General features: G+C 42.3%; 1 protein-coding gene across 1 annotated transcript in view; it reads left to right on the plus strand.

Moving 5' to 3' along the window:
* The first annotated feature begins 278 nt into the window (after positions 1 to 278).
* Positions 279 to 23,302, plus strand: part of LOC306982614 (STAM-binding protein-like A) — a 26,393-nt gene continuing 3,369 nt past the window's right edge. Inside the window, exons 1-7 of the mRNA XM_079583084.1 lie at positions 279 to 420; positions 5,623 to 5,832; positions 8,845 to 8,920; positions 8,994 to 9,089; positions 11,050 to 11,464; positions 12,826 to 12,950; positions 13,848 to 13,985. Coding sequence (XP_079439210.1) covers positions 5,630 to 5,832; positions 8,845 to 8,920; positions 8,994 to 9,089; positions 11,050 to 11,464; positions 12,826 to 12,950; positions 13,848 to 13,985 — 1,053 coding nt within the window. The 5' untranslated portion in view covers positions 279 to 420; positions 5,623 to 5,629. The remainder of the gene's footprint in view (positions 421 to 5,622; positions 5,833 to 8,844; positions 8,921 to 8,993; positions 9,090 to 11,049; positions 11,465 to 12,825; positions 12,951 to 13,847; positions 13,986 to 23,302) is intronic.

The raw sequence follows: 23,302 nt of genomic DNA on the forward strand, positions 1-23,302 counted from the left end.
AATATTATTTATTTATTATTTTTATTCTTTCTTTCTTCATTTATTTTTATTTGTATTTATTTTATGTTTTTATTTATTTATTATTTATTTAGGCATTCAGTTTTATTGATTTGTTTTACTATCAAGTTTTGGATCCACTTCTACATTGTTTTTTCCCCCCACATTTTCATCTCTTTTTTAAATCCCTTTTGTAAGTCCCTTTATTCTTCCAGCAGGTGGCGATACGCGCTTCTCTGGGCTCGCGCTCCTCCTTCAGCTTCAGCAGAAGAAGAGTCGTGTTATTGCGGAAGTGAACGGATCGTGCTGAGTCTGGTCCAGTTTGGATCATTATTATGGATCTATAGGTTTGGACCGATATTTGTCCCGTTTTCAAGCAGTTTTTCAACATCATCTGGAAGACGAGAGAACTTCCTGCTTTGGGTAAGAAACTACAACTAAAGTCCAGTTACAGGATCATTTACTTTGAGACGATAAACAGATTAGCTTAAGTTAGCAAAGAGCAAAGGGCTGATGTGACTTCCAGATGATGAACATGTCACTTTACTTCACAATCACGTTACTCTGTTTTCATTCAGGCGGTTTGTTAAAGTGTGTTCTGTATATTATTACATGATGTTATTATGATGATAAACTGTGATAAAGTGAATAAGATACTAAATAAATGTGATGCAGTTGGACCACATTGTCCTGTTTAGAAACAGGATTAAAGAATACATCATTAGGTATCACTTTATCTGACAGTACCTACATTGGACCTAACTAAATGTAGTACAATGTACTCTGTAACAATGTGTAACAACTAATAATGTGGGTCGGATACACAATGGAGTAACTTGTATTAGTACTTTGTAGGTACATAATGTAATAGGACACGAGGCCTTTAGGGTTAGAGTTATGTCTTATTACATTATGTTCCTACAAAGTACTAATACAAGTTATTCCATTGTGTATCTAACCCATAGGCACACGTTATGACAGATTGTCACAAAGTTAGGTACAATGTATCAAGGTGTTACCTATTATTATTACTTCGGACAGAGAGAAGCCGACTCAGAGTATGAATGATTAATTGATTAATCGCGATCATCAGGGTCTAATCGATCAGAAAGAATGTGATGATGTCATAATGTCGGGTGGAGCCGGAGCTGATACAACTCTATGAGAAATGCAGTTTTTGTAAGAAACAAAACCAAAAATAATAAATGTTTTTGGTCATCTGTGTTTCACAGTGACTGGATTAACCTGACGTATTATTCTTATTTCTGAAAGTCTTTCCACTGAACAACATCATGCACATGTTTTTGAATATTCTCTCAGCTTTTGTACGCCTTTATGAGATAATAATTGGATATTAGTTTATACATGTGTTTCCAATGACATCACACATAGTTCCGGCCACCATTTTGAATACCGAAGCGTAATTATGCAGTACTACAGCACGTAACAATATCTCTACTACTACTAAGATAACCGTAAAAACACACGTTTATGTGACATAACCAGCAGATGTGGCTCAGACGTAGCAGCTCTGTCTGTGCAGCGACAGCAGGATCTGCTCCACTCTGAAGACTAAATGAACACATTAAAGACAAAACAGAAAACCTTTCTCTGTGATTTTTACAGTTTGTCATGTCAACAGAGTCTCAGTCTGAGTGTTTAAGCTGCTCAAGGCGTTAGCATGCTACCCGCTAGCAACTGTCATCAACTGTCAGTGGCTTCAACACAAACACATGTGTATCACATCTATGAACACTGAGGAAACACTACAGTAACAGCTCAGCTCTGACCTCTGACCTCTGTACATGTTGTGTTCAAGGTCAGATGTTTGTGCTTCAGGGCTTTCTCTTGGAGAGGTCAAAGCTGAACTTATTGTATTTGTTTATTTATTTAAGATGGGACAGTGCATATTAATTACCCTGAGTCCTCAAAGTCCACATGTAATTATGCCAGAGTTTTTCACCTGTCGTCCCAGGGCAGGTCTTCAGAACAACAAGCACAACAGACATGAACAAAAGACAAGATCAAATGGTTTGTAAAAAGACATTATAAACAAAACGACTCAGACAAATCAGAGATTTTAAACACTATTGGTGAACAGCCGACATGTTCACACTGTGACTGCAGGTCTGATTGTCCAGGAGCCAAAGGTTTACTGATCTAGTGAAGGCTCTCAGTGTTGGGATGTTCCTGATGTTCCAGCTGTTCCAGATGTGAGCCGCGCTCACTGAAAAAGGAACAGCACAGTCTCCTCTGCTTTGGGCTCGTGTGCCCCCCCTGTCTGTGAGGTGGATGAACTCCTGCAGAGGGGGCGGGGCCAGTATTCTATAAACCAGTACAATGTCGTGAAACCGTATCATATTCACTCAACTAAAAAAACTATATTTTGAGAGAACATGGCAGTGATGGTAAGAGTTATGTTTTTGATCCAAACCCTTGAGTGAAGCTTCTAAACTCTCTGTCGTGTTGTTTCACTTGTTTGACTCCAGCTCGTCAGACAGTAGGAAATGTGTGACATAATCTCGGCGCTAAAGTACGTTTTTGCTGCAGTTAAATTATTCCGTATTTGTTTAAAAGTTCCCAATGTAAATTGTATTTTATTTGTTACTTTTTTGGCTTGGGATTTGAATGTGAGTTTAGAATCAACAATGAGCCCTAAATATTTAAATTCTTGAACCACTGCTAATGCGTGTCCTGCGACATCAACAGGTGGCTCAGGTTCTTTAGTAAAATACATGCAAACCGTTTCATCCATGTTTAGAAAAAGACCTGAGTTCAGCCATCTTTGAACAGACTCCATTGCGGGTGAAGCTCCTTTGCGGCTGAAGCTCCTCTGCGGCTGAAGCTCCTCTGCGGCTGAAGCTCCTCTGCGGCTGAAGCTCCTCTGCGGCTGAAGCTCCTCTGCGGCTGAAGCTCCTCTGCGGCTGAAGCTCCTCTGCGGCTGAAGCTCCTCTGCGGCTGAAGCTCCTTTGCGGCTGAAGCTCCTTTGCGGCTGAAGCTTCTTTGCGGCTGAAGCTCCTTTGCGGCTGAAGCTCCTTTGCGGCTGAAGCTCCTTTGCGGCTGAAGCTCCTTTGCGGCTGAAGCTCCTTTGCGGCTGAAGCTCCTTTGCGGCTGAAGCTCCTTTGCGGCTGAAGCTCCTTTGCGGCTGAAGCTCCTTTGCGGCTGAAGCTCCTTTGCGGCTGAAGCTCCTTTGCGGCTGAAGCTTCTTTGCGGCTGAAGCTTCTTTGCGGCTGAAGCTCCTTTGCGGCTGAAGCTCCTTTGCAGCTGAAGCTCCTTTGCAGCTGAAGCTCCTTTGCAGCTGAAGCTCGTTTGCAGCTTGGCTTTTGGTCTTGCAGATAGATGAGCGTGTCATCTGCATACATTTGATATGGCATCTGGCATATCATTAGTATATAGTGAATAGGAGGGGTCCCAGGGTAGAGCCCTGTGGCACACCCATGTCGACTGTATTGGAGATGGCATTACTAACCCCCCCCCCCCCCCCCCCCCCTGTCCAGTTTGGATCTGATGTTCTTGTGTCTTCAAGAACACTGTGTCAATTCCATGTATATCTTTGGCACGTGAGCTTTTCAAAGAGAAAATTACTACTTTTATTTTTGAATGAGTCACTTCCTGAAAAGATAACATTTGATCATGATTGACTTCTGTATCTGTGAGGTCGATCCTCTGCTGTCCTTATGAGTTATTCACGGAGTCAATGAAGTATTGGTTAAATTCATTTGCCACGACACTTGGATCATCAGTTACATTTCCATTTGGATTAAGTTCAACAGTCTTATATTTGTTCTTACAGTTGTTCTTACAGTTGTTCTTACAGTTGTTCTTATATTTGTTCTTACAGTTGTTCTTACAGTTGTTCTTACAGTTGTTCTTACAGTTGTTCTTACAATTGTTCTTACAGTTGTTCTTATATTTGTTCTTACAGTTGTTCTTACAGTTGTTCTTATATTTGTTCTTACAGTTGTTCTTATATTTGTTCTTACAGTTGTTCTTACAGTTGTTCTTACAGTTGTTCTTATATTTGTTCTTACAGTTGTTCTTACAGTTGTTCTTACAGTTGTTCTTACAGTTGTTCTTATATTTGTTCTTACAGTTGTTCTTACAGTTGTTCTTACAGTTGTTCTTATATTTGTTCTTACAGTTGTTCTTACAGTTGTTCTTATATTTGTTCTTACAGTTGTTCTTACAGTTGTTCTTACAGTTGTTCTTATATTTGTTCTTACAGTTGTTCTTATATTTGTTCTTACAGTTGTTCTTACAGTTGTTCTTACAGTTGTTCTTATATTTGTTCTTACAGTTGTTCTTATATTTGTTCTTACAGTTGTTCTTATATTTGTTCTTACAGTTGTTCTTACAGTTGTTCTTACAGTTGTTCTTACAGTTGTTCTTACAGTTCTTATATTTGTTCTTACAGTTGTTCTTACAGTTGTTCTTACAGTTGTTCTTACAGTTGTTCTTACAGTTGTTCTTACAGTTGTTCTTACAGTTGTTCTTATATTTGTTCTTACAGTTGTTCTTACAGTTGTTCTTACAGTTGTTCTAACAGTTGTTCTTACAGTTGTTCTAACAGTTGTTCTTACAGTTGTTCTTACAGTTGTTCTTACAGTTGTTCTTACAGTTGTTCTTATATTTGTTCTTACAGTTGTTCTTACAGTTGTTCTAACAGTTGTTCTTACAGTTGTTCTTACAGTTGTTCTTACAGTTGTTCTAACAGTTGTTCTTACAGTTGTTCTTACAGTTGTTCTTACAGTTGTTCTTATATTTGTTCTTACAGTTGTTCTTACAGTTGTTCTTACAGTTGTTCTAACAGTTGTTCTTACAGTTGTTCTTACAGTTGTTCTTATATTTGTTCTTACAGTTGTTCTTACAGTTGTTCTTACAGTTGTTCTTACAGTTGTTCTTACAGTTGTTCTTATATTTGTTCTTACAGTTGTTCTTACAGTTGTTCTTACAGTTGTTCTTACAGTTGTTCTTACAGTTGTTCTTACAGCTAGCTTGTTTATATTTTGCCAGATCTGTTTCACATTTCCCTTGGCTTCAACAATGGCCTTGATAAAAACGAGGCCTTCGCATTTCTAAGTTCTTTGATGACTGTTGAAGCTAAATGCTAACCGGTAGCATGCTAACATCTTGAGCAGCTTAAACACAGACTCGCTGGTTTCTTTTTTTTCTTTTTTTTTTTTCTTTTTTATTCATTCATTCACCTCAGACATAGACACAGTCACAGTATACATTGAATAAAACAAAAACATAAATAACACAACAATACCAAAATCACAATACATTTCACAGACAGATGCTTCCAGACTAAGACAAGACAAAGACAAGACAAACAAACACAAAGACAGGACATACAAGACGTACATACAAGTCCTTGACATATTTTCATAAATTCCATATTATTTTTTACATTATATTTTACATTATATTTTATATTTTACATTTTACAGTGGCTCTCAAAAAATGGGCACTCCACCAGTCTTCCTTTATTCTGTTCAACCTTATACACATTTTTAGATTTTAGATTAAGATTGTTGATCTAAATTTGACTCGCTGGTTTCTTACTGTTTTGTTCTTGAGCCATGATTACGAGAACATAAAAAGGTCACGTCTGATGTGTTTCAGGTTTAAAATGGCCGACCCCTCAGACGTCAGCCTGACTCCAGAGGAGCGAGTCCGAGCTCTGACAAAGAAAGGCAGCTCTGTGGACGTGTGTGACGACGTCCCCCTGAGGAGGTACTTCCGCTCCGGGATGGAGCTGATCCGCATGGCCCACGTTTACACAGAGGAGGGAAACATCGAGCACTCCTTCATCCTCTACAACAAGTACATCACGTAAGGAAGCACTACACATGCTCTACAAGTACATCAGGAAGCACTACAACATGCTCTACAAGTACATCAGGAAACACTACAACATGCTCTACAAGTACATCAGGAAACACTACAACATGCTCTACAAGTACATCAGGAAACACTACACATGCTCTACAAGTACATCAGGAAGCACTACACATGCTCTACAAGTACATCAGGAAACACTACAACATGCTCTACAAGTACATCAGGAAACACTACACATGCTCTACAAGTACATCACGTAAGGAAGCACTACACATGCTCTACAAGTACATCAGGAAGCACTACACATGCTCTACAAGTACATCACGTAAGGAAGCACTACACATGCTCTACAAGTACATCAGGAAGCACTACAACATGCTCTACAAGTACATCAGGAAACACTACACATGCTCTACAAGTACATCAGGAAGCACTACACATGCTCTACAAGTACATCAGGAAACACTACAACATGCTCTACAAGTACATCAGGAAGCACTACACATGCTCTACAAGTACATCACGTAAGGAAGCACTACACATGCTCTACAAGTACATCAGGAAGCACTACACATGCTCTACAAGTACATCACGTAAGGAAGCACTACACATGCTCTACAAGTACATCAGGAAGCACTACAACATGCTCTACAAGTACATCAGGAAGCACTACACATGCTCTACAAGTACATCAGGAAACACTACAACATGCTCTACAAGTACATCAGGAAGCACTACAACATGCTCTACAAGTACATCAGGAAGCACTACACATGCTCTACAAGTACATCAGGAAACACTACAACATGCTCTACAAGTACATCAGGAAGCACTACAACATGCTCTACAAGTACATCAGGAAGCACTACACATGCTCTACAAGTACATCAGGAAACACTACACATGCTCTACAAGTACATTAGGAAGCACTACACATGCTCTACAAGTACATAAGGAAACACTACAACATGCTCTACAAGTACATTAGGAAGCACTACACATGCTCTACAAGTACATCACGTAAGGAAGCACTACACATGCTCTACAAGTACATCACGTAAGGAAGCACTACACATGCTCTACAAGTACATCAGGAAGCACTACAACATGCTCTACAAGTACATCAGGAAGCACTACACATGCTCTACAAGTACATCACGTAAGGAAGCACTACACATGCTCTACAAGTACATCACGTAAGGAAGCACTACACATGCTCTACAAGTACATCACGTAAGGAAGCACTACACATGCTCTACAAGTACATCAGGAAGCACTACAACATGCTCTACAAGTACATCAGGAAGCACTACAACATGCTCTACAAGTACATCACGTAAGGAAGCACTACACATGCTCTACAAGTACATCAGGAAGCACTACAACATGCTCTACAAGTACATCAGGAAACACTACACATGCTCTACAAGTACATCACGTAAGGAAGCACTACACATGCTCTACAAGTACATCAGGAAGCACTACACATGCTCTACAAGTACATCACGTAAGGAAGCACTACACATGCTCTACAAGTACATCAGGAAGCACTACACATGCTCTACAAGTACATCACGTAAGGAAGCACTACACATGCTCTACAAGTACATCAGGAAGCACTACAACATGCTCTACAAGTACATCACGTAAGGAAGCACTACACATGCTCTACAAGTACATCAGGAAGCACTACACATGCTCTACAAGTACATCAGGAAGCACTACACATGCTCTACAAGTACATCAGGAAACACTACAACATGCTCTACAAGTACATCAGGAAGCACTACACATGCTCTACAAGTACATCAGGAAACACTACAACATGCTCTACAAGTACATCAGGAAGCACTACAACATGCTCTACAAGTACATCAGGAAACACTACACATGCTCTACAAGTACATCAGGAAACACTACAACATGCTCTACAAGTACATCAGGAAGCACTACAACATGCTCTACAAGTACATCAGGAAACACTACACATGCTCTACAAGTACATAAGGAAGCACTACACATGCTCTACAAGTACATCAGGAAGCACTACACATGCTCTACAAGTACATCAGGAAGCACTACACATGCTCTACAAGTACATCAGGAAGCACTACACATGCTCTACAAGTACATCAGGAAACACTACACATGCTCTACAAGTACATCACGTAAGGAAGCACTACACATGCTCTACAAGTACATCAGGAAACACTACAACATGCTCTACAAGTACATCAGGAAGCACTACACATGCTCTACAAGTACATCACGTAAGGAAGCACTACAACATGCTCTACAAGTACATCAGGAAGCACTACAACATGCTCTACAAGTACATCAGGAAGCACTACACATGCTCTACAAGTACATCAGGAAACACTACACATGCTCTACAAGTACATCACGTAAGGAAGCACTACACATGCTCTACAAGTACATCAGGAAACACTACAACATGCTCTACAAGTACATCAGGAAGCACTACACATGCTCTACAAGTACATCAGGAAGCACTACACATGCTCTACAAGTACATAAGGAAGCACTACACATGCTCTCTATGATACAGAGTGTCTCTTCTCGGAGAGGCTGTAGTTAAACCTGCTGCAGACCTTTTGTCAAACGTAAAGCTGTGGAAGAAGCTGGTGATGCACAAAGTTCCTCTGTCCAATGACTCTGTCCAGCGACGCATAAGTTCAATGTCTGAAAATGTGGACCCGATTAGTTTTGTGATGTACTAGATTTTCTGAATAATGACCAAAGACAGAAGTTTTGTGACATATTTGTTACAAGACTTACAGACAGATTTTGGATCTTGTTCAGTTTTAAAATGAGATGTTTTTTGTGGAAATATCTGTAAAAATTTCACCTCGTTTTATATTTATATTTTCAGATTAACAAACGAAAATCAAAGTCAAAGACCTTCATTCAGTGTTTCAGTCGGAAATGTCTTTTCTTTTCTTGTCTTTCCAAACCAAACTTTTCTTGCTTCTGTCCCTTCAGTTTGTTTATCGAGAAGCTGCCCAAGCATCGAGATTACAAAACCGCCAACATTCCCGAGAAGAAGGAGACGCTTAAGGTGCCGACAGTCACAATATAGATTTGAATGTTTATTATTTTGTTTAAACAATAACTACGTGACTTTTTCACAGAAACTGAAGGACATCGCGTTTCCTCAAGCGGAGGTCCTGAAGAAAGCCCTTTTAAAAAGATTTGAAGTAGAATATTCACATTACCTCCTGAAGAAGGTAAAGTACTTTTTACTCCTTATCCATGCAGTTCTTTTATTGTTCCACATTTGGACCTGATTTTTTTCCAAATTAAATATTTCTAACATTATTGAGTCACTAAACTCTGTGTCTCTGAGCCCAGGGATCATTTACTAAAATATTTAGTCAGAATCTTAGTCAAAGTCAATCTTTTGCCGACTAAAGTTGTTTCTGAGACTAAAACTAAATGCCCAGATATTTGAATATAAAATAAGACTAAATAGAAATGAAAGAGCCTCATATTAAACCCTGAGCTTAATCCACGAGGAGAGGAGGACCTAAGTTTAATATGATTAAAATACATATTAAAAGCTTAAAGGAACAGGCCACGTTTTTTCCATCCTGAGATCTGTTCTTACCTGAGCTTAGACGAGTTGATGTGTACCTGTCTGGTGTTTGTGTGTGCGCTCAGTCTCGCAAAACGACCAAAGATGTTGTTAGCATTTGGCCTCTCCCAGTATTATGTTCCTATAGCTCCAAATGGGGTGAAGTTAGGACTTGTAACCCACAGGACGGCCCATATCAGCCTGTGTCGAGAACTTCGAGCTCCTTCTTACATTGTTGACCTCATGACGCCCTACAGCCCGACCCGGAGCTCGAGATCGTCTGGGCACAATCTATTGATGGTGTTTTAAAACCCGGGGAGATCGCTCATTCAAAGCTGCCCCGACTTTGGAATGATCTCCTGCTCGAGGACATCTTTAGAAAGTGCCTAAAAACATATTTGTTTACAAAATAATTCTAGTCCAATCGACTGACGCTGCCAATGATTGTCGGCATTTGTTATGTGTTAAGATTTATTCCTTTCTGTTTTTACTGTGAAGCACTTTGTGACTTTGTGTCTGTGAAAAGTGCCATACAAATAAAGTTTACTTACTGACTTACAAGGACAGGTACGCATCAACTCATCTAAGCTCAGGTAAGAACATATCTCAGTATGGAAAAACGGTGGCCTGTTCCTTTTTAGTCCAATAAATCTGAACCAAAATTAAAGGACATTATAGTCAAAAGACTCAATGTAAATTAAAATATGTTTCAAAATGACTGAGCCTAATTAAAGGCACATGACAGGTTTAATCCTTTTGTAGCTGTGACGTAGTCTGATGGAAAACATCTGTTGTAAGTGATGAGAGTTTTATTTCACTGAAGCAGCGATTGATGTAGAGGGAAAGGTTCATAGAATCGGCCACACTCACGTTCTAGAATGTGAGGATGTCATAATGTCAGAGGGAGCAGGGCCAATGCTTTTGTTAAGTGTGACGTCACGACTTCCGCTTCCGGGTCCCGGCAGACCGGCAAATATACCAGAAAAACACATAAAAAGCTCCGGCAAATATACCAGAAAAACACATGAAAACAACATCAATATTTCTGAAACAGAGAGTCACTGAACCTACTTATTTCTCAGACTCATTAGCCAAAAAGGCTGCACCTACTGCTAAAAAAGTAATATTTACTTAAGTCGGCACTTCCGGGGTTAGCGGAGCTGCTGCGCCGTTAGCATTTATCTCCGCTAGCCCGGAGATAGCGATTTTAGTTTTATATTATAGTAGTAGGTTCAGCATTTTTGGCTACTGGGCCTGATAAATAACTCTCTGTGGAGTTTCACATATGCTGATTGTGGTTTTAAAGAGTTTGTTGTAGTTTCACATCTGCGAACCTGGAAGTAGAGCTGTGACATCACCACTTAACAAACATATGTGACTCTGGGAGAGCCAAGGTTCTTGTAAGAAATCTCCAAAATGTTTTTGCTCATCAGTTTTTGACAGTGATTGGATTCATTAACCCGACACATTTTTTTTATGTCTTAAGTCCTTCTTCAGACAAACATCACACTCATGTAGTGTTTGTTAAATGTTTGTGCTTATTCCACATTCCCGGCACGTGTGGACGAGGCACAGAAAAACTGTTCTTCAAAGATGATGTTCTGCTCTGTCAGAAAGCGGAGGAGCAGACTCTGGCCCAGGAGCAGTCTCGACAGCGAGCTCTGGACGCTGAGCGGGAGCGAGTGGCCGAGATGCTGCGCCGACAGAAGGAGCAGGAACAGTTCAGCGCCTTTGAGGAGATGATCCGACGACAGGACCTGGAGAAGGAGAGACAGAAGGTCCTGCTGGAGTTCAACACGCCGACCGCCCCCTCTGCCGACGCGCCGCTCCTCCCGGGCATCACGGGTCCTCCGGCGGGTCCTCCGGCGGGTCCTCCGGCGGGTCCTCCGGCGGGTCCTCCGGCGGGTCCTCCGGCGGGTCCTCCGGCGGGTCCTCCAGCGCCCGGACTCCCCCAGCCCTCAGCACCTCCACCTCCGGTTTTCGACCGCTCCCTGAAGCCCGGCTCCGTGGTCAGCCCCGGGAACAGCAGTGAGTTCTTCAGGTTCTTCAGCTCTAACGTCACGGTTCATTATTATTATAGTCGTTATTATGTTCATTCTCTGGCACGAAACATAACAAAGCAGGAACCGAAGAGAAGCTTTGATGCTGTTGGTCGTTAACATTTAAAAGGAATAATAAGTGACACACAAGGTGAAATAAAGTGGGGTAAATTTGGGGAATAAAACATAACTGGGAACATTTTGGGGCGAAATTGAGAAAAAAATTGCAAAAAAAACATTTAAAAAAAGGCTAATTTCCCCCCAATTTTTCCTTTTTTCGCCTCTTTCTTTTTTTAACACAATTTTCCCTTATTTTTGATTAAATTTTCCCCACTTTTCACACACCAGATATTATCTATATTATTATTAGTATTAATAATATATTAGTATCTTTCAGGTATCAAAATTTTTGTTTTGTATTGTTAAAGAAGTCTTATAAAAGCAAAGTAACGATGCCCAGCCTGACTCACCTGAGGCACCTTAAGTTCCTCAAAGATCTGCCTCGTCAAGTTCCGTTTGTATCTTTCGTCTCTGGTGCTGAACATCTGATTTTGTTTGACTGAAGAGTTATTTATGTGTTTTTATAAGTATTTCCCTAAACTTAAATACCATAACTTCTATGAGGCAATATGAGAGGACTATAAAGATCATATAGAGATTTACTAGGGCTGGGACGATCCACTGTCGTCACGATCCGATACGTATCACGATACCCAGAGGCCGATCCGATACGTATCACGATACTGAGGGGCCGATCCGATACATATCACGATACCCAGGGGCCGATACGTATCCCTAGCTAGAAGGTCCCGGGCCTTTCTGTGTGGAGTTTGCATGTTCTCCCCGTGTCTGTGTGGGTTTCCTCCGGGTACTCCGGTTTCCACTACAAATAAAAACATGTACAATAGGCCAGGATGAATGATGCGTGTGAGTAACTGTGACGGTAAATGTAACACAGTGCTGTGTAACGGTTACTGGAAGATAAAGGAGAGGGAAGGATGTGATAAAAAATGCCTCCAAACACAAGTATTGAAAGTATTGCAATACTTGATAAAGTAACGATACTTAGTATTGCAGCACAAAGTATTGCGATCCAAGTCCAATCCGATATTTTGGCCCAGCCCTAAGATTTACTATATGTTTTACTTATTGGTGCGATGCTTAGTGTAATATTAGTTATGGGTTTTTCAGAAACCCGTATTTGATCAATTCATTCGTTATTGTAATGTCATCCATTTTCTTTTTTCCAAATAGCATTAGTTTAGTTTAGTTTATTGAGTCTTATGCAGTTCTTTGGTGCCGTTGCAGATTCTGAAAGCAGGACTGTGTTTTGGTGTTTTGTGTCTGCAGGTCCGATGGTGGACGCTCTCCGTCAGCTCTTCGTGCCCTCCGAGCTTTGCAGGAGGTTTTTACAGCTCGCTGAGGCCAATACGGTCCGAGCCGTGGAGACGTGCGGAATCCTCTGTGGGAAACTGGTAACTGCAGAAAAACACCACCACATGATCCACACACAGGACGGTTTCACACCAGAACAACTCTAACAACTCCAACAACTCTAACAACTCTGTGCATAAAGAAAAACACCACCACATGATCCACACACAGGACGGTTTCACACCAGAACAACTCTAACAACTCCAACAACTCCAACAACTCTAACAACTCCAACAACTCCAACAACTCCAACAACTCCAACAACTCCAACAACTCCAACAACTCCAACAACTCCAACAACTCCAACAACTCTAACAACTCTAACAACTCTAACAACTCTAACAACTCTAACAACTCTAACAAATCTAACAACTCTAACAACTCTGTGCATAAAGAAAAACACCACCACATGATCCACACACAGGACGGTTTCACACCAGAACAACTCTTAACAACTCTAACAACTCTAAACAACTCTAACAACTCCAACAACTCTAACAACTCTAACAACTCTGTGCATAAAGAAAAACACCACCAAGGGGATCCTGTTTGTTTAGAGCTGTTTACATGATCCACACACAGGACGGTTTCACACCAGAACAACTCTGTGCATAAAGAAAAACACGTGAACACATTTACTGTCAGAGGAGAATCCACTCCAGGCTCAACACAAATATTGGTGATTTGTGAAGGAGGTCGTGTTACTTTCAGACTTTAGTCAAACAAACATATTCTTTCTGAAACTGCCCCACCTCCATCAACTCCTCCCACTAAAAATCCAGCCAATCACAGCGAAGTGTTCTCGCAGCCCTGCCGAACAAAGTTCTGCTCAGCTGAGGCGTCGAGAACGACCTGAAAGAAGTGCCAAACAGGAGCTGCAGCTCTGGGTTCTTGCAGAAGGTTGAACAGACCTGATGACGTCAGACTCTTTGTTTCAGACGAGAAACGCCTTCACTGTGACCCATGTGATCGTCCCGAAGCAGAGCGGGGGTCCAGATTACTGCGACACGGAGAACGAGGAGGAGCTGTTCTTCATACAGGACCAGAACGACCTCATCACCCTGGGCTGGATACACGTGAGTTAGTGATGGGTAGATGATCCCTCAGTATCGCCATCTGGTGGTGAAAAAGCATTGAGCAGTGGGTCTGAAAAAAGCAAACTCAACACTGACAGAGCTTAATTATTCTCATTTACAAATATGAACCAAATCGTCAGGATTGAGCTGAGATCATTTAGAAAGAGGAAAACTCCTCCGGATAGTGAGAACAGAAACAAATGAATGATTAATGAGTATCAGTGATACAACCTTCTAAAAATGAAGTCACTGACCAAGATTTAATAAAGGATCGTGCCTGTGACAATAATGTGACGCCAGAAGTATTTCTGCTTAAATTGTTTTACCAGTGGATCAAGTCAAAAGACTAAACCACCATAGACCATCTGATTCGACCTCACGACCCTCTGACTCTTCACCGGGCGCTCTGTGACAGTATATCACAGGCCTCAGGTAGGACGAGCCCAGTCTGTGAAGAAAACGATGACTCTTGTGCTTTACACGTTTTCTATTGAATCATTTCATTATCAGGGCAGAACTGCCTCATGCCCAAAGATCTGAGCAGCCCAGGGCGGGCGCTCCAGCCCGGGAGCACCCGCGGGAACGGCGTGTGGTATAAAGCCCAATGACAACATGAGCCAGAGGGTGCTCTCGTTCAACTGGCGGGACGTCGGGATAAACAAACGACCAGACGACTGTGTAAAAATGAGGTCGAGTCTGTGAAAATGAGGACGACTCTGTAAAAATGAGGTCGACTCTGTAAAAATGAGGTCGACTCTGTAAAAATGAGGTCGACTCTGTGAAAATGAGGTCGACTCTGTAAAAATGAGGTCGACTCTGTATAAATGAGGTCGAGTCTGTGAAAATGAGGTCGACTCTGTGAAAATGAGGTCGACTCTGTAAAATGAGGTCGACTCTGTAAAATGAGGTCGACTCTGTAAAATGAGGTCGACTCTGTGAAAATGAGGTCGACTCTGTGAAAATGAGGACGACTCTGTAAAATGAGGTCGAGTCTGTAAAATGAGGTCGACTCTGTAAAAATGAGGTCGACTCTGTAAAAATGAGGTCGACTCTGTATAAATGAGGTCGAGTCTGTAAAAATGAGGTCGACTCTGTAAAAATGAGGTCGACTCTGTAAAGATGAGGTCGACTGTGTAAAAATGAGGTCGACTCTGTGAAAATGAGGTCGACTCTGTAAAATGAGGTCGACTTTAAAATGAGGTCGAGTCTGTAAAATGAGGTCGAGTCTGTAAAAAGAGGTCGACTGTGAAAATGAGGTCGACTCTGTAAAATGAGGTCGAGTCTGTAGAATGAGGTCGAGTCTGTAGAATGAGGTCGAGTCTGTAGAATGAGGTCGAGTCTGTAAAATGAGGTCGAGTCTGTAAAATGAGGTCGACTCTGTAAAAATGAGGTCGACTCTGTAAAATGAGGTCGAGTCTGTAAAATGAGGTCGAGTCTGTAGAATGAGGTCGAGTCTGTAGAATGAGGTCGAGTCTGTAAAATGAGGTCGAGTCTGTAAAATGAGGTCGACTCTGTAAAAATGAGGTCGACTCTGTAGAATGAGGTCGAGTCTGTAAAAAGAGGTCGACTCTGTAAAATGAGGTCGAGTCTGTAGAATGAGGTCGAGTCTGTAGAATGAGGTCGAGTCTGTAAAATGAGGTCGAGTCTGTAGAATGAGGTCGAGTCTGTAAAAATGAGGTCGACTCTGTGAAAATGAGGTCGACTCTGTAAAATGAGGTCGAGTCTGTAAAATGAGGTCGACTCTGTAAAATGAGGTCGACTCTGTGAAAATGAGGTCGACTCTGTGAAAATGAGGACGACTCTGTAAAATGAGGTCGAGTCTGTAAAATGAGGTCGACTCTGTAAAAATGAGGTCGACTCTGTAAAAATGAGGTCGACTCTGTATAAATGAGGTCGAGTCTGTAAAAATGAGGTCGACTCTGTAAAAATGAGGTCGACTCTGTAAAGATGAGGTCGACTGTGTAAAAATGAGGTCGACTCTGTGAAAATGAGGTCGACTCTGTAAAATGAGGTCGACTTTAAAATGAGGTCGAGTCTGTAAAATGAGGTCGAGTCTGTAAAAAGAGGTCGACTGTGAAAATGAGGTCGACTCTGTAAAATGAGGTCGAGTCTGTAGAATGAGGTCGAGTCTGTAGAATGAGGTCGAGTCTGTAGAATGAGGTCGAGTCTGTAAAATGAGGTCGAGTCTGTAAAATGAGGTCGACTCTGTAAAAATGAGGTCGACTCTGTAAAATGAGGTCGAGTCTGTAAAATGAGGTCGAGTCTGTAGAATGAGGTCGAGTCTGTAGAATGAGGTCGAGTCTGTAAAATGAGGTCGAGTCTGTAAAATGAGGTCGACTCTGTAAAAATGAGGTCGACTCTGTAAAATGAGGTCGAGTCTGTAAAATGAGGTCGACTCTGTAAAATGAGGTCGAGTCTGTAGAATGAGGTCGAGTCTGTAGAATGAGGTCGAGTCTGTAAAATGAGGTCGAGTCTGTAGAATGAGGTCGAGTCTGTAAAAATGAGGTCGAGTCTGTAGAATGAGGTCGAGTCTGTAAAATGAGGTCGAGTCTGTAGAATGAGGTCGAGTCTGTAGAATGAGGTAAACTCTGTAAAATGAGGTCGAGTCTGTAAAAATGAGGTCGAGTCTGTAGAATGAGGTCGACTCTGTAGAATGAGGTCGACTCTGTAAAATGAGGTCGAGTCTGTAAAAATGAGGTCGAGTCTGTAGAATGAGGTCGACTCTGTAAAAATGAGGTCGAGTCTGTAGAATGAGGTCGACTCTGTAAAAATGAGGTCGACTCTGTAAAAATGAGGACGACTCTGTAAAAATGAGGTCGACTCTGTAAAAATGAGGACGACTCTGTAAAATGAGGTCAACTGTAAAAATGAGGTCGAGTCTGTAAAAATGAGGTCGAGTCTGTAAAAATGAGGTCGACTCTGTAAAAATGAGGTCGACTCTGTAAAAATGAGGACGACTCTGTAAAATGAGGTCAACTGTAAAAATGAGGTCGAGTCTGTAGAATGAGGTCGACTCTGTAAAAATGAGGTCGAGTCTGTAAAAATGAGGACGACTCTGTAAAAATGAGGTCGACTCTGTAAAAATGAGGACGACTCTGTAAAATGAGGTCAACTGTAAAAATGAGGTCGAGTCTGTAAAAATGAGGACGACTCTGTAAAAATGAGGTCGACTCTGTAAAAATGAGGACGACTCTGTAAAATGAGGTCAACTGTAAAAATGAGGTCGAGTCTGTAAAAATGAGGTCGACTCTGTAAAAATGAGGTCAACTGTAAAAATGAGGTCAACTGTAAAAATGAGGTCGACTCTGTAAAAATGAGGTCGACTCTGTAAAAATGAGGTCGAGTCTGTAGAATGAGGTCGAGTCTGTAGAATGAGGTCGAGTCTGTAGAATGAGGTCGAGTCTGTAAAATGAGGTCGAGTCTGTAAAATGAGGTCGACTCTGTAAAATGAGGTCGAGTCTGTAGAAAGAGGTCGAGTCTGTAAAATGAGGTCGAGTCTGTAAAATGAGGTCGAGTCTGTAGAAAGAGGTCGAGTCTGTAGAAAGAGGTCGAGTCTGTAGAATGAGGTCGAGTCTGTAGAATGAGGTCGAGTCTGTAAAATGAGGTCGACTCTGTAAAATGAGGTCGAGTCTGTAAAATGAGGTCGACTCTGTAAAATGAGGTCGAGTCTGTAGAATGAGGTCGAGTCTGTAAAATGAGGTCGAGTCTGTAAAATGAGGTCGAGTCTGTAAAATGAGGTCGACTCTGTAAAATGAGGTCGAGTCTGTAGAATGAGGTCGAGTCTGTAAAATGAGGTCGAGTCTGTAAAATGAGGTCGAGTCTGTAAAATGAGGTCGAGTCTGTAAAAAAGAGGTCGAGTCTGTAAAATGAGGTCGAGTCTGTAGAATGAGGTCGAGTCTGTAAAATGAGGTCGAGTCTGTAAAATGAGGTCGAGTCTGTAAAAAAGAGGTCGAGTCTGTAAAATGAGGTCGAGTCTGTAAAATGAGGTCGAGTCTGTAAAATGAGGTCGACTCTGTAAAATGAGGTCGACTCTGTAAAATGAGGTCGACTCTGTAAAATGAGGTCGACTCTGTAGAATGAGGTCGAGTCTGTAAAATGAGGTCGAGTCTGTAAAATGAGGTCGACTCTGTAAAATGAGGTCGACTCTGTAAAATGAGGTCGACTCTGTAAAATGAGGTCGAGTCTGTAAAATGAGGTCGAGTCTGTAGAATGAGGTCGAGTCTGTAAAATGAGGTCGAGTGTGTAAAATGAGGTCGAGTCTGTAGAATGAGGTCGAGTCTGTAGAATGAGGTCGAGTCTGTAGAATGAGGTCGAGTGTGTAAAATGAGGTCGAGTCTGTAAAATGAGGTCGAGTCTGTAAAATGAGGTCGAGTCTGTAGAATGAGGTCGACTCTGTAGAATGAGGTCGACTCTGTAGAATGAGGTCGAGTCTGTAGAATGAGGTCGAGTCTGTAGAATGAGGTCGAGTCTGTAGAATGAGGTCGAGTGTGTAGAATGAGGTCGAGTCTGTAAAATGAGGTCGAGTCTGTAGAATGAGGTCGAGTCTGTAAAATGAGGTCGAGTCTGTAGAATGAGGTCGACTCTGTAGAATGAGGTCGAGTCTGTAGAATGAGGTCGAGTCTGTAGAATGAGGTCGAGTCTGTAGAATGAGGTCGAGTCTGTAAAATGAGGTCGACTCTGTAAAATGAGGTCGAGTCTGTAGAAAGAGGTCGAGTCTGTAAAATGAGGTCGAGTCTGTAAAATGAGGTCGAGTCTGTAGAAAGAGGTCGAGTCTGTAGAATGAGGTCGAGTCTGTAGAATGAGGTCGAGTCTGTAGAATGAGGTCGAGTCTGTAGAATGAGGTCGACTCTGTAAAATGAGGTCGAGTCTGTAAAATGAGGTCGAGTCTGTAAAATGAGGTCGACTCTGTAAAATGAGGTCGAGTCTGTAGAATGAGGTCGAGTCTGTAAAATGAGGTCGAGTCTGTAAAATGAGGTCGAGTCTGTAAAATGAGGTCGACTCTGTAAAATGAGGTCGAGTCTGTAGAATGAGGTCGAGTCTGTAAAATGAGGTCGAGTCTGTAAAATGAGGTCGAGTCTGTAAAATGAGGTCGAGTCTGTAAAAAAGAGGTCGAGTCTGTAAAATGAGGTCGAGTCTGTAGAATGAGGTCGAGTCTGTAAAATGAGGTCGAGTCTGTAAAATGAGGTCGAGTCTGTAAAAAAGAGGTCGAGTCTGTAAAATGAGGTCGAGTCTGTAAAATGAGGTCGAGTCTGTAAAATGAGGTCGACTCTGTAAAATGAGGTCGACTCTGTAAAATGAGGTCGACTCTGTAAAATGAGGTCGACTCTGTAAAATGAGGTCGAGTCTGTAAAATGAGGTCGACTCTGTAAAATGAGGTCGACTCTGTAAAATGAGGTCGAGTCTGTAGAATGAGGTCGAGTCTGTAGAATGAGGTCGAGTCTGTAAAATGAGGTCGAGTCTGTAAAATGAGGTCGAGTCTGTAAAATGAGGTCGAGTCTGTAAAATGAGGTCGACTCTGTAAAATGAGGTCGAGTCTGTAAAATGAGGTCGAGTCTGTAGAATGAGGTCGAGTCTGTAAAATGAGGTCGAGTGTGTAAAATGAGGTCGAGTCTGTAGAATGAGGTCGAGTCTGTAGAATGAGGTCGAGTATGTAGAATGAGGTCGAGTCTGTAAAATGAGGTCGAGTCTGTAAAATGAGGTCGAGTGTGTAAAATGAGGTCGAGTCTGTAGAATGAGGTCGAGTCTGTAGAATGAGGTCGAGTCTGTAGAATGAGGTCGAGTCTGTAGAATGAGGTCGAGTCTGCAGAATGAGGTCGAGTCTGTAAAATGAGGTCGAGTCTGTAAAATGAGGTCGAGTCTGTAAAATGAGGTCGAGTGTGTAAAATGAGGTCGAGTCTGTAGAATGAGGTCGAGTCTGTAGAATGAGGTCGAGTCTGTAGAATGAGGTCGAGTCTGTAGAATGAGGTCGAGTCTGTAGAATGAGGTCGAGTCTGTAAAATGAGGTCGAGTTTGTAGAATGAGGTCGAGTCTGTAGAATGAGGTCGAGTGTGTAGAATGAGGTCGAGTGTGTAAAATGAGGTCGAGTCTGTAGAATGAGGTCGAGTGTGTAGAATGAGGTCGAGTGTGTAAAATGAGGTCGAGTCTGTAGAATGAGGTCGAGTCTGTAAAATGAGGTCGAGTCTGTAGAATGAGGTCGAGTCTGTGGAATGAGGTCGAGTGTGTAAAATGAGGTCGAGTCTGTAAAATGAGGTCGAGTCTGTAAAATGAGGTCTAGTCTGTAGAATGAGGACGAGCCTGTAGAATGAGGTCGAGTCTGTAGAATGAGGTCGAGTCTGTAGAATGAGGTCGAGTCTGTAGAATGAGGTCGAGTCTGTAGAATGAGGTCGAGTCTGTAGAATGAGGTCGACTCTGTAGAATGAGGTCGAGTGTGTAGAATGAGGTCGAGTGTGTAAAATGAGGTCGAGTGTGTAAAATGAGGTCGAGTCTGTAAAATGAGGTCGAGTCTGTAGAATGAGGTCGAGTCTGTAGAATGAGGTCGACTCTGTAGAATGAGGTCGACTCTGGAGAATGAGGTCGAGTGTGTAGAATGAGGTCGAGTGTGTAGAATGAGGTCGAGTCTGTAGAATGAGGTCGAGTGTGTAGAATGAGGTCGAGTCTGTAGAATGAGGTCGAGTGTGTAAAATGAGGTCGAGTCTGTAGAATGAGGTCGAGTCTGTAGAATGAGGTTGACTCTGTAGAATGAGGTCGAGTCTGTAGAATGAGGTCGAGTCTGTAGAATGAGGTCGAGTCTGTAAAATGAGGTCGAGTCTGTAGAATGAGGTCGAGTCTGTAAAATGAGGTCGAGTCTGTAGAATGAGGTCGAGTCTGTAAAATGAGGTCGAGTCTGTAGAATGAGGTCGAGTCTGTAAATTGAGGTCGAGTCTGTAGAATGAGGTCGAGTCTGTAGAATGAGGTCGAGTGTGTAAAATGAGGTCGAGTCTGTAAAATGAGGTCGAGTCTGTAGAATGAGGTCGAGTGTGTAAAATGAGGTCGAGTCTGTAAAATGAGGTCGAGTGTGTAAAATGAGGTCGAGTGTGTAGAATGAGGTCGAGTCTGTAGAATGAGGTCGAGTCTCTAGAATGAGGTCGAGTCTGTAAAATGAGGTCGAGTCTGTAGAATGAGGTCGAGTCTGTAGAATGAGGTCGAGTCTGTAAAATGAGGACGACTCTGTAAAATGAGGTCGAGTCTGTAGAATGAGGTCGAGTCTGTAGAATGAGGTCGAGTCTGTAGAATGAGGTCGAGTCTGTAGATTGAGGTCGAGTCTGTAGAATGAGGTCGAGTGTGTAGAATGAGGTCGACTCTGTAGAATGAGGTCCACTCTATAGAATGAGGTCGAGTCTGTAAAATGAGGTCGAGTCTGTAAAATGAGGTCGAGCCTGTAAAATGAGGTCGAGTCTGTAAAATGAGGTCGAGCCTGTAAAATGAGGTCGAGTCTGTAAAATGAGGTCGAGTCTGTAAAATGAGGTCGAGTCTGTAAAATGAGGTCGAGTCTGTAGAATGAGGTCGAGTCTGTAAAATGAGGTCGAGTCTGTAGAATGAGGTCGAGTCTGTAGAATGAGGTCGAGTCTGTAGAATGAGGTCGAGTCTGTAGAATGAGGTCGAGTCTGTAGAATGAGGTCGAGTCTGTAGAATGAGGTCGAGTCTGTAAAATGAGGTCGAGTCTGTAGAATGAGGTCGAGTCTGTAGAATGAGGTCGAGTCTGTAGAATGAGGTCGAGTCTGTAGAATGAGGTCGAGTCTGTAGAATGAGGTCGAGTCTGTAGAATGAGGTCGAGTCTGTAAAATGAGGTCGAGTCTGTAGAATGAGGTCGAGTCTGTAGAATGAGGTCGAGTCTGTAGAATGAGGTCGAGTCTGTAGAATGAGGTCGAGTCTGTAGATTGAGGTCGAGTCTGTAGAATGAGGTCGAGTCTGTAAAATGAGGTCGACTCTGTAAAAAGAGGTCGACTCTGTAAAAAGAGGTCCAGTCTGTAGAATGAGGTCGAGTCTGTAGAATGAGGTCGAGTCTGTAGAATGAGGTCGAGTCTGTAAAATGAGGTCGAGTCTGTAGAATGAGGTCGAGTCTGTAGAATGAGGTCGAGTCTGTAAAATGAGGTCGACTCTGTAAAAAGAGGTCGACTCTGTAAAAAGAGGTCCAGTCTGTAGAATGAGGTCGAGTGTGTAGAATGAGGTCGAGTCTGTAGAATGAGGTCGAGTCTGTAAAATGAGGTCGAGTCTGTAGAATGAGGTCGAGTCTGTAGAATGAGGTCGAGTCTGTAGAATGAAGTCGAGTCTGTAGAATGAGGTCGAGTCTGTAGAATGAGGTCGAGTCTGTAGAATGAGGTCGAGTCTGTATAATGAGGTCGAGTGTGTAGAATGAGGTCGAGTGTGTAGAATGAGGTCGAGTGTGTAGAATGAGGTCGAGTGTGTAGAATGAGGTCGAGTCTGTAGAATGAGGTCGAGTCTGTAGAATGAGGTCGAGTGTGTAGAATGAGGTCGAGTCTGTAGAATGAGGTCGAGTCTGTAGAATGAGGTCGAGTCTGTAGAATGAGGTCGAGTGTGTAGAATGAGGTCGAGTCTGTAAAATGAGGTCGAGTCTGTAGAATGAGGTCGAGTGTGTAGAATGAGGTCGAGTCTGTAGAATGAGGTCGAGTCTGTAAAATGAGGTCGAGTCTGTAAAATGAGGTCGAGTCTGTAGAATGAGGTCGAGTCTGTAAAATGAGGTCGAGTCTGTAAAATGAGGTCGACTCTGTAGAATGAGGTCGAGTCTGTAGAATGAGGTCGAGTCTGTATAATGAGGTCGAGTGTGTAGAATGAGGTCGAGTGTGTAGAATGAGGTCGAGTGTGTAGAATGAGGTCGAGTCTGTAGAATGAGGTCGAGTGTGTAGAATGAGGTCGAGTCTGTAAAATGAGGTCGAGTCTGTAGAATGAGGTCGAGTCTGTAGAATGAGGTCGAGTCTGTAAAATGAGGTCGAGTGTGTAGAATGAGGTCGAGTCTGTAGAATGAGGTCGAGTCTGTAGAATGAGGTCGAGTCTGTAGAATGAGGTCGAGTGTGTAGAATGAGGTCGAGTCTGTAGAATGAGGTCGAGTCTGTAGAATGAGGTCGAGTCTGTAGAATGAGGTCGAGTGTGTAGAATGAGGTCGAGTCTGTAAAATGAGGTCGAGTCTGTAGAATGAGGTCGAGTCTGTAGAATGAGGTCGAGTCTGTAGAATGAGGTCGAGTCTGTAAAATGAGGTCGAGTCTGTAGAATGAGGTCGAGTCTGTAGAATGAGGTCGAGTCTGTAGAATGAGGTCGAGTCT

This window comes from Gobius niger (assembly GCF_951799975.1).
Source record: "Gobius niger genome assembly, contig: SCAFFOLD_140, whole genome shotgun sequence".
Taxonomy (NCBI): domain Eukaryota; kingdom Metazoa; phylum Chordata; class Actinopteri; order Gobiiformes; family Gobiidae; genus Gobius; species Gobius niger.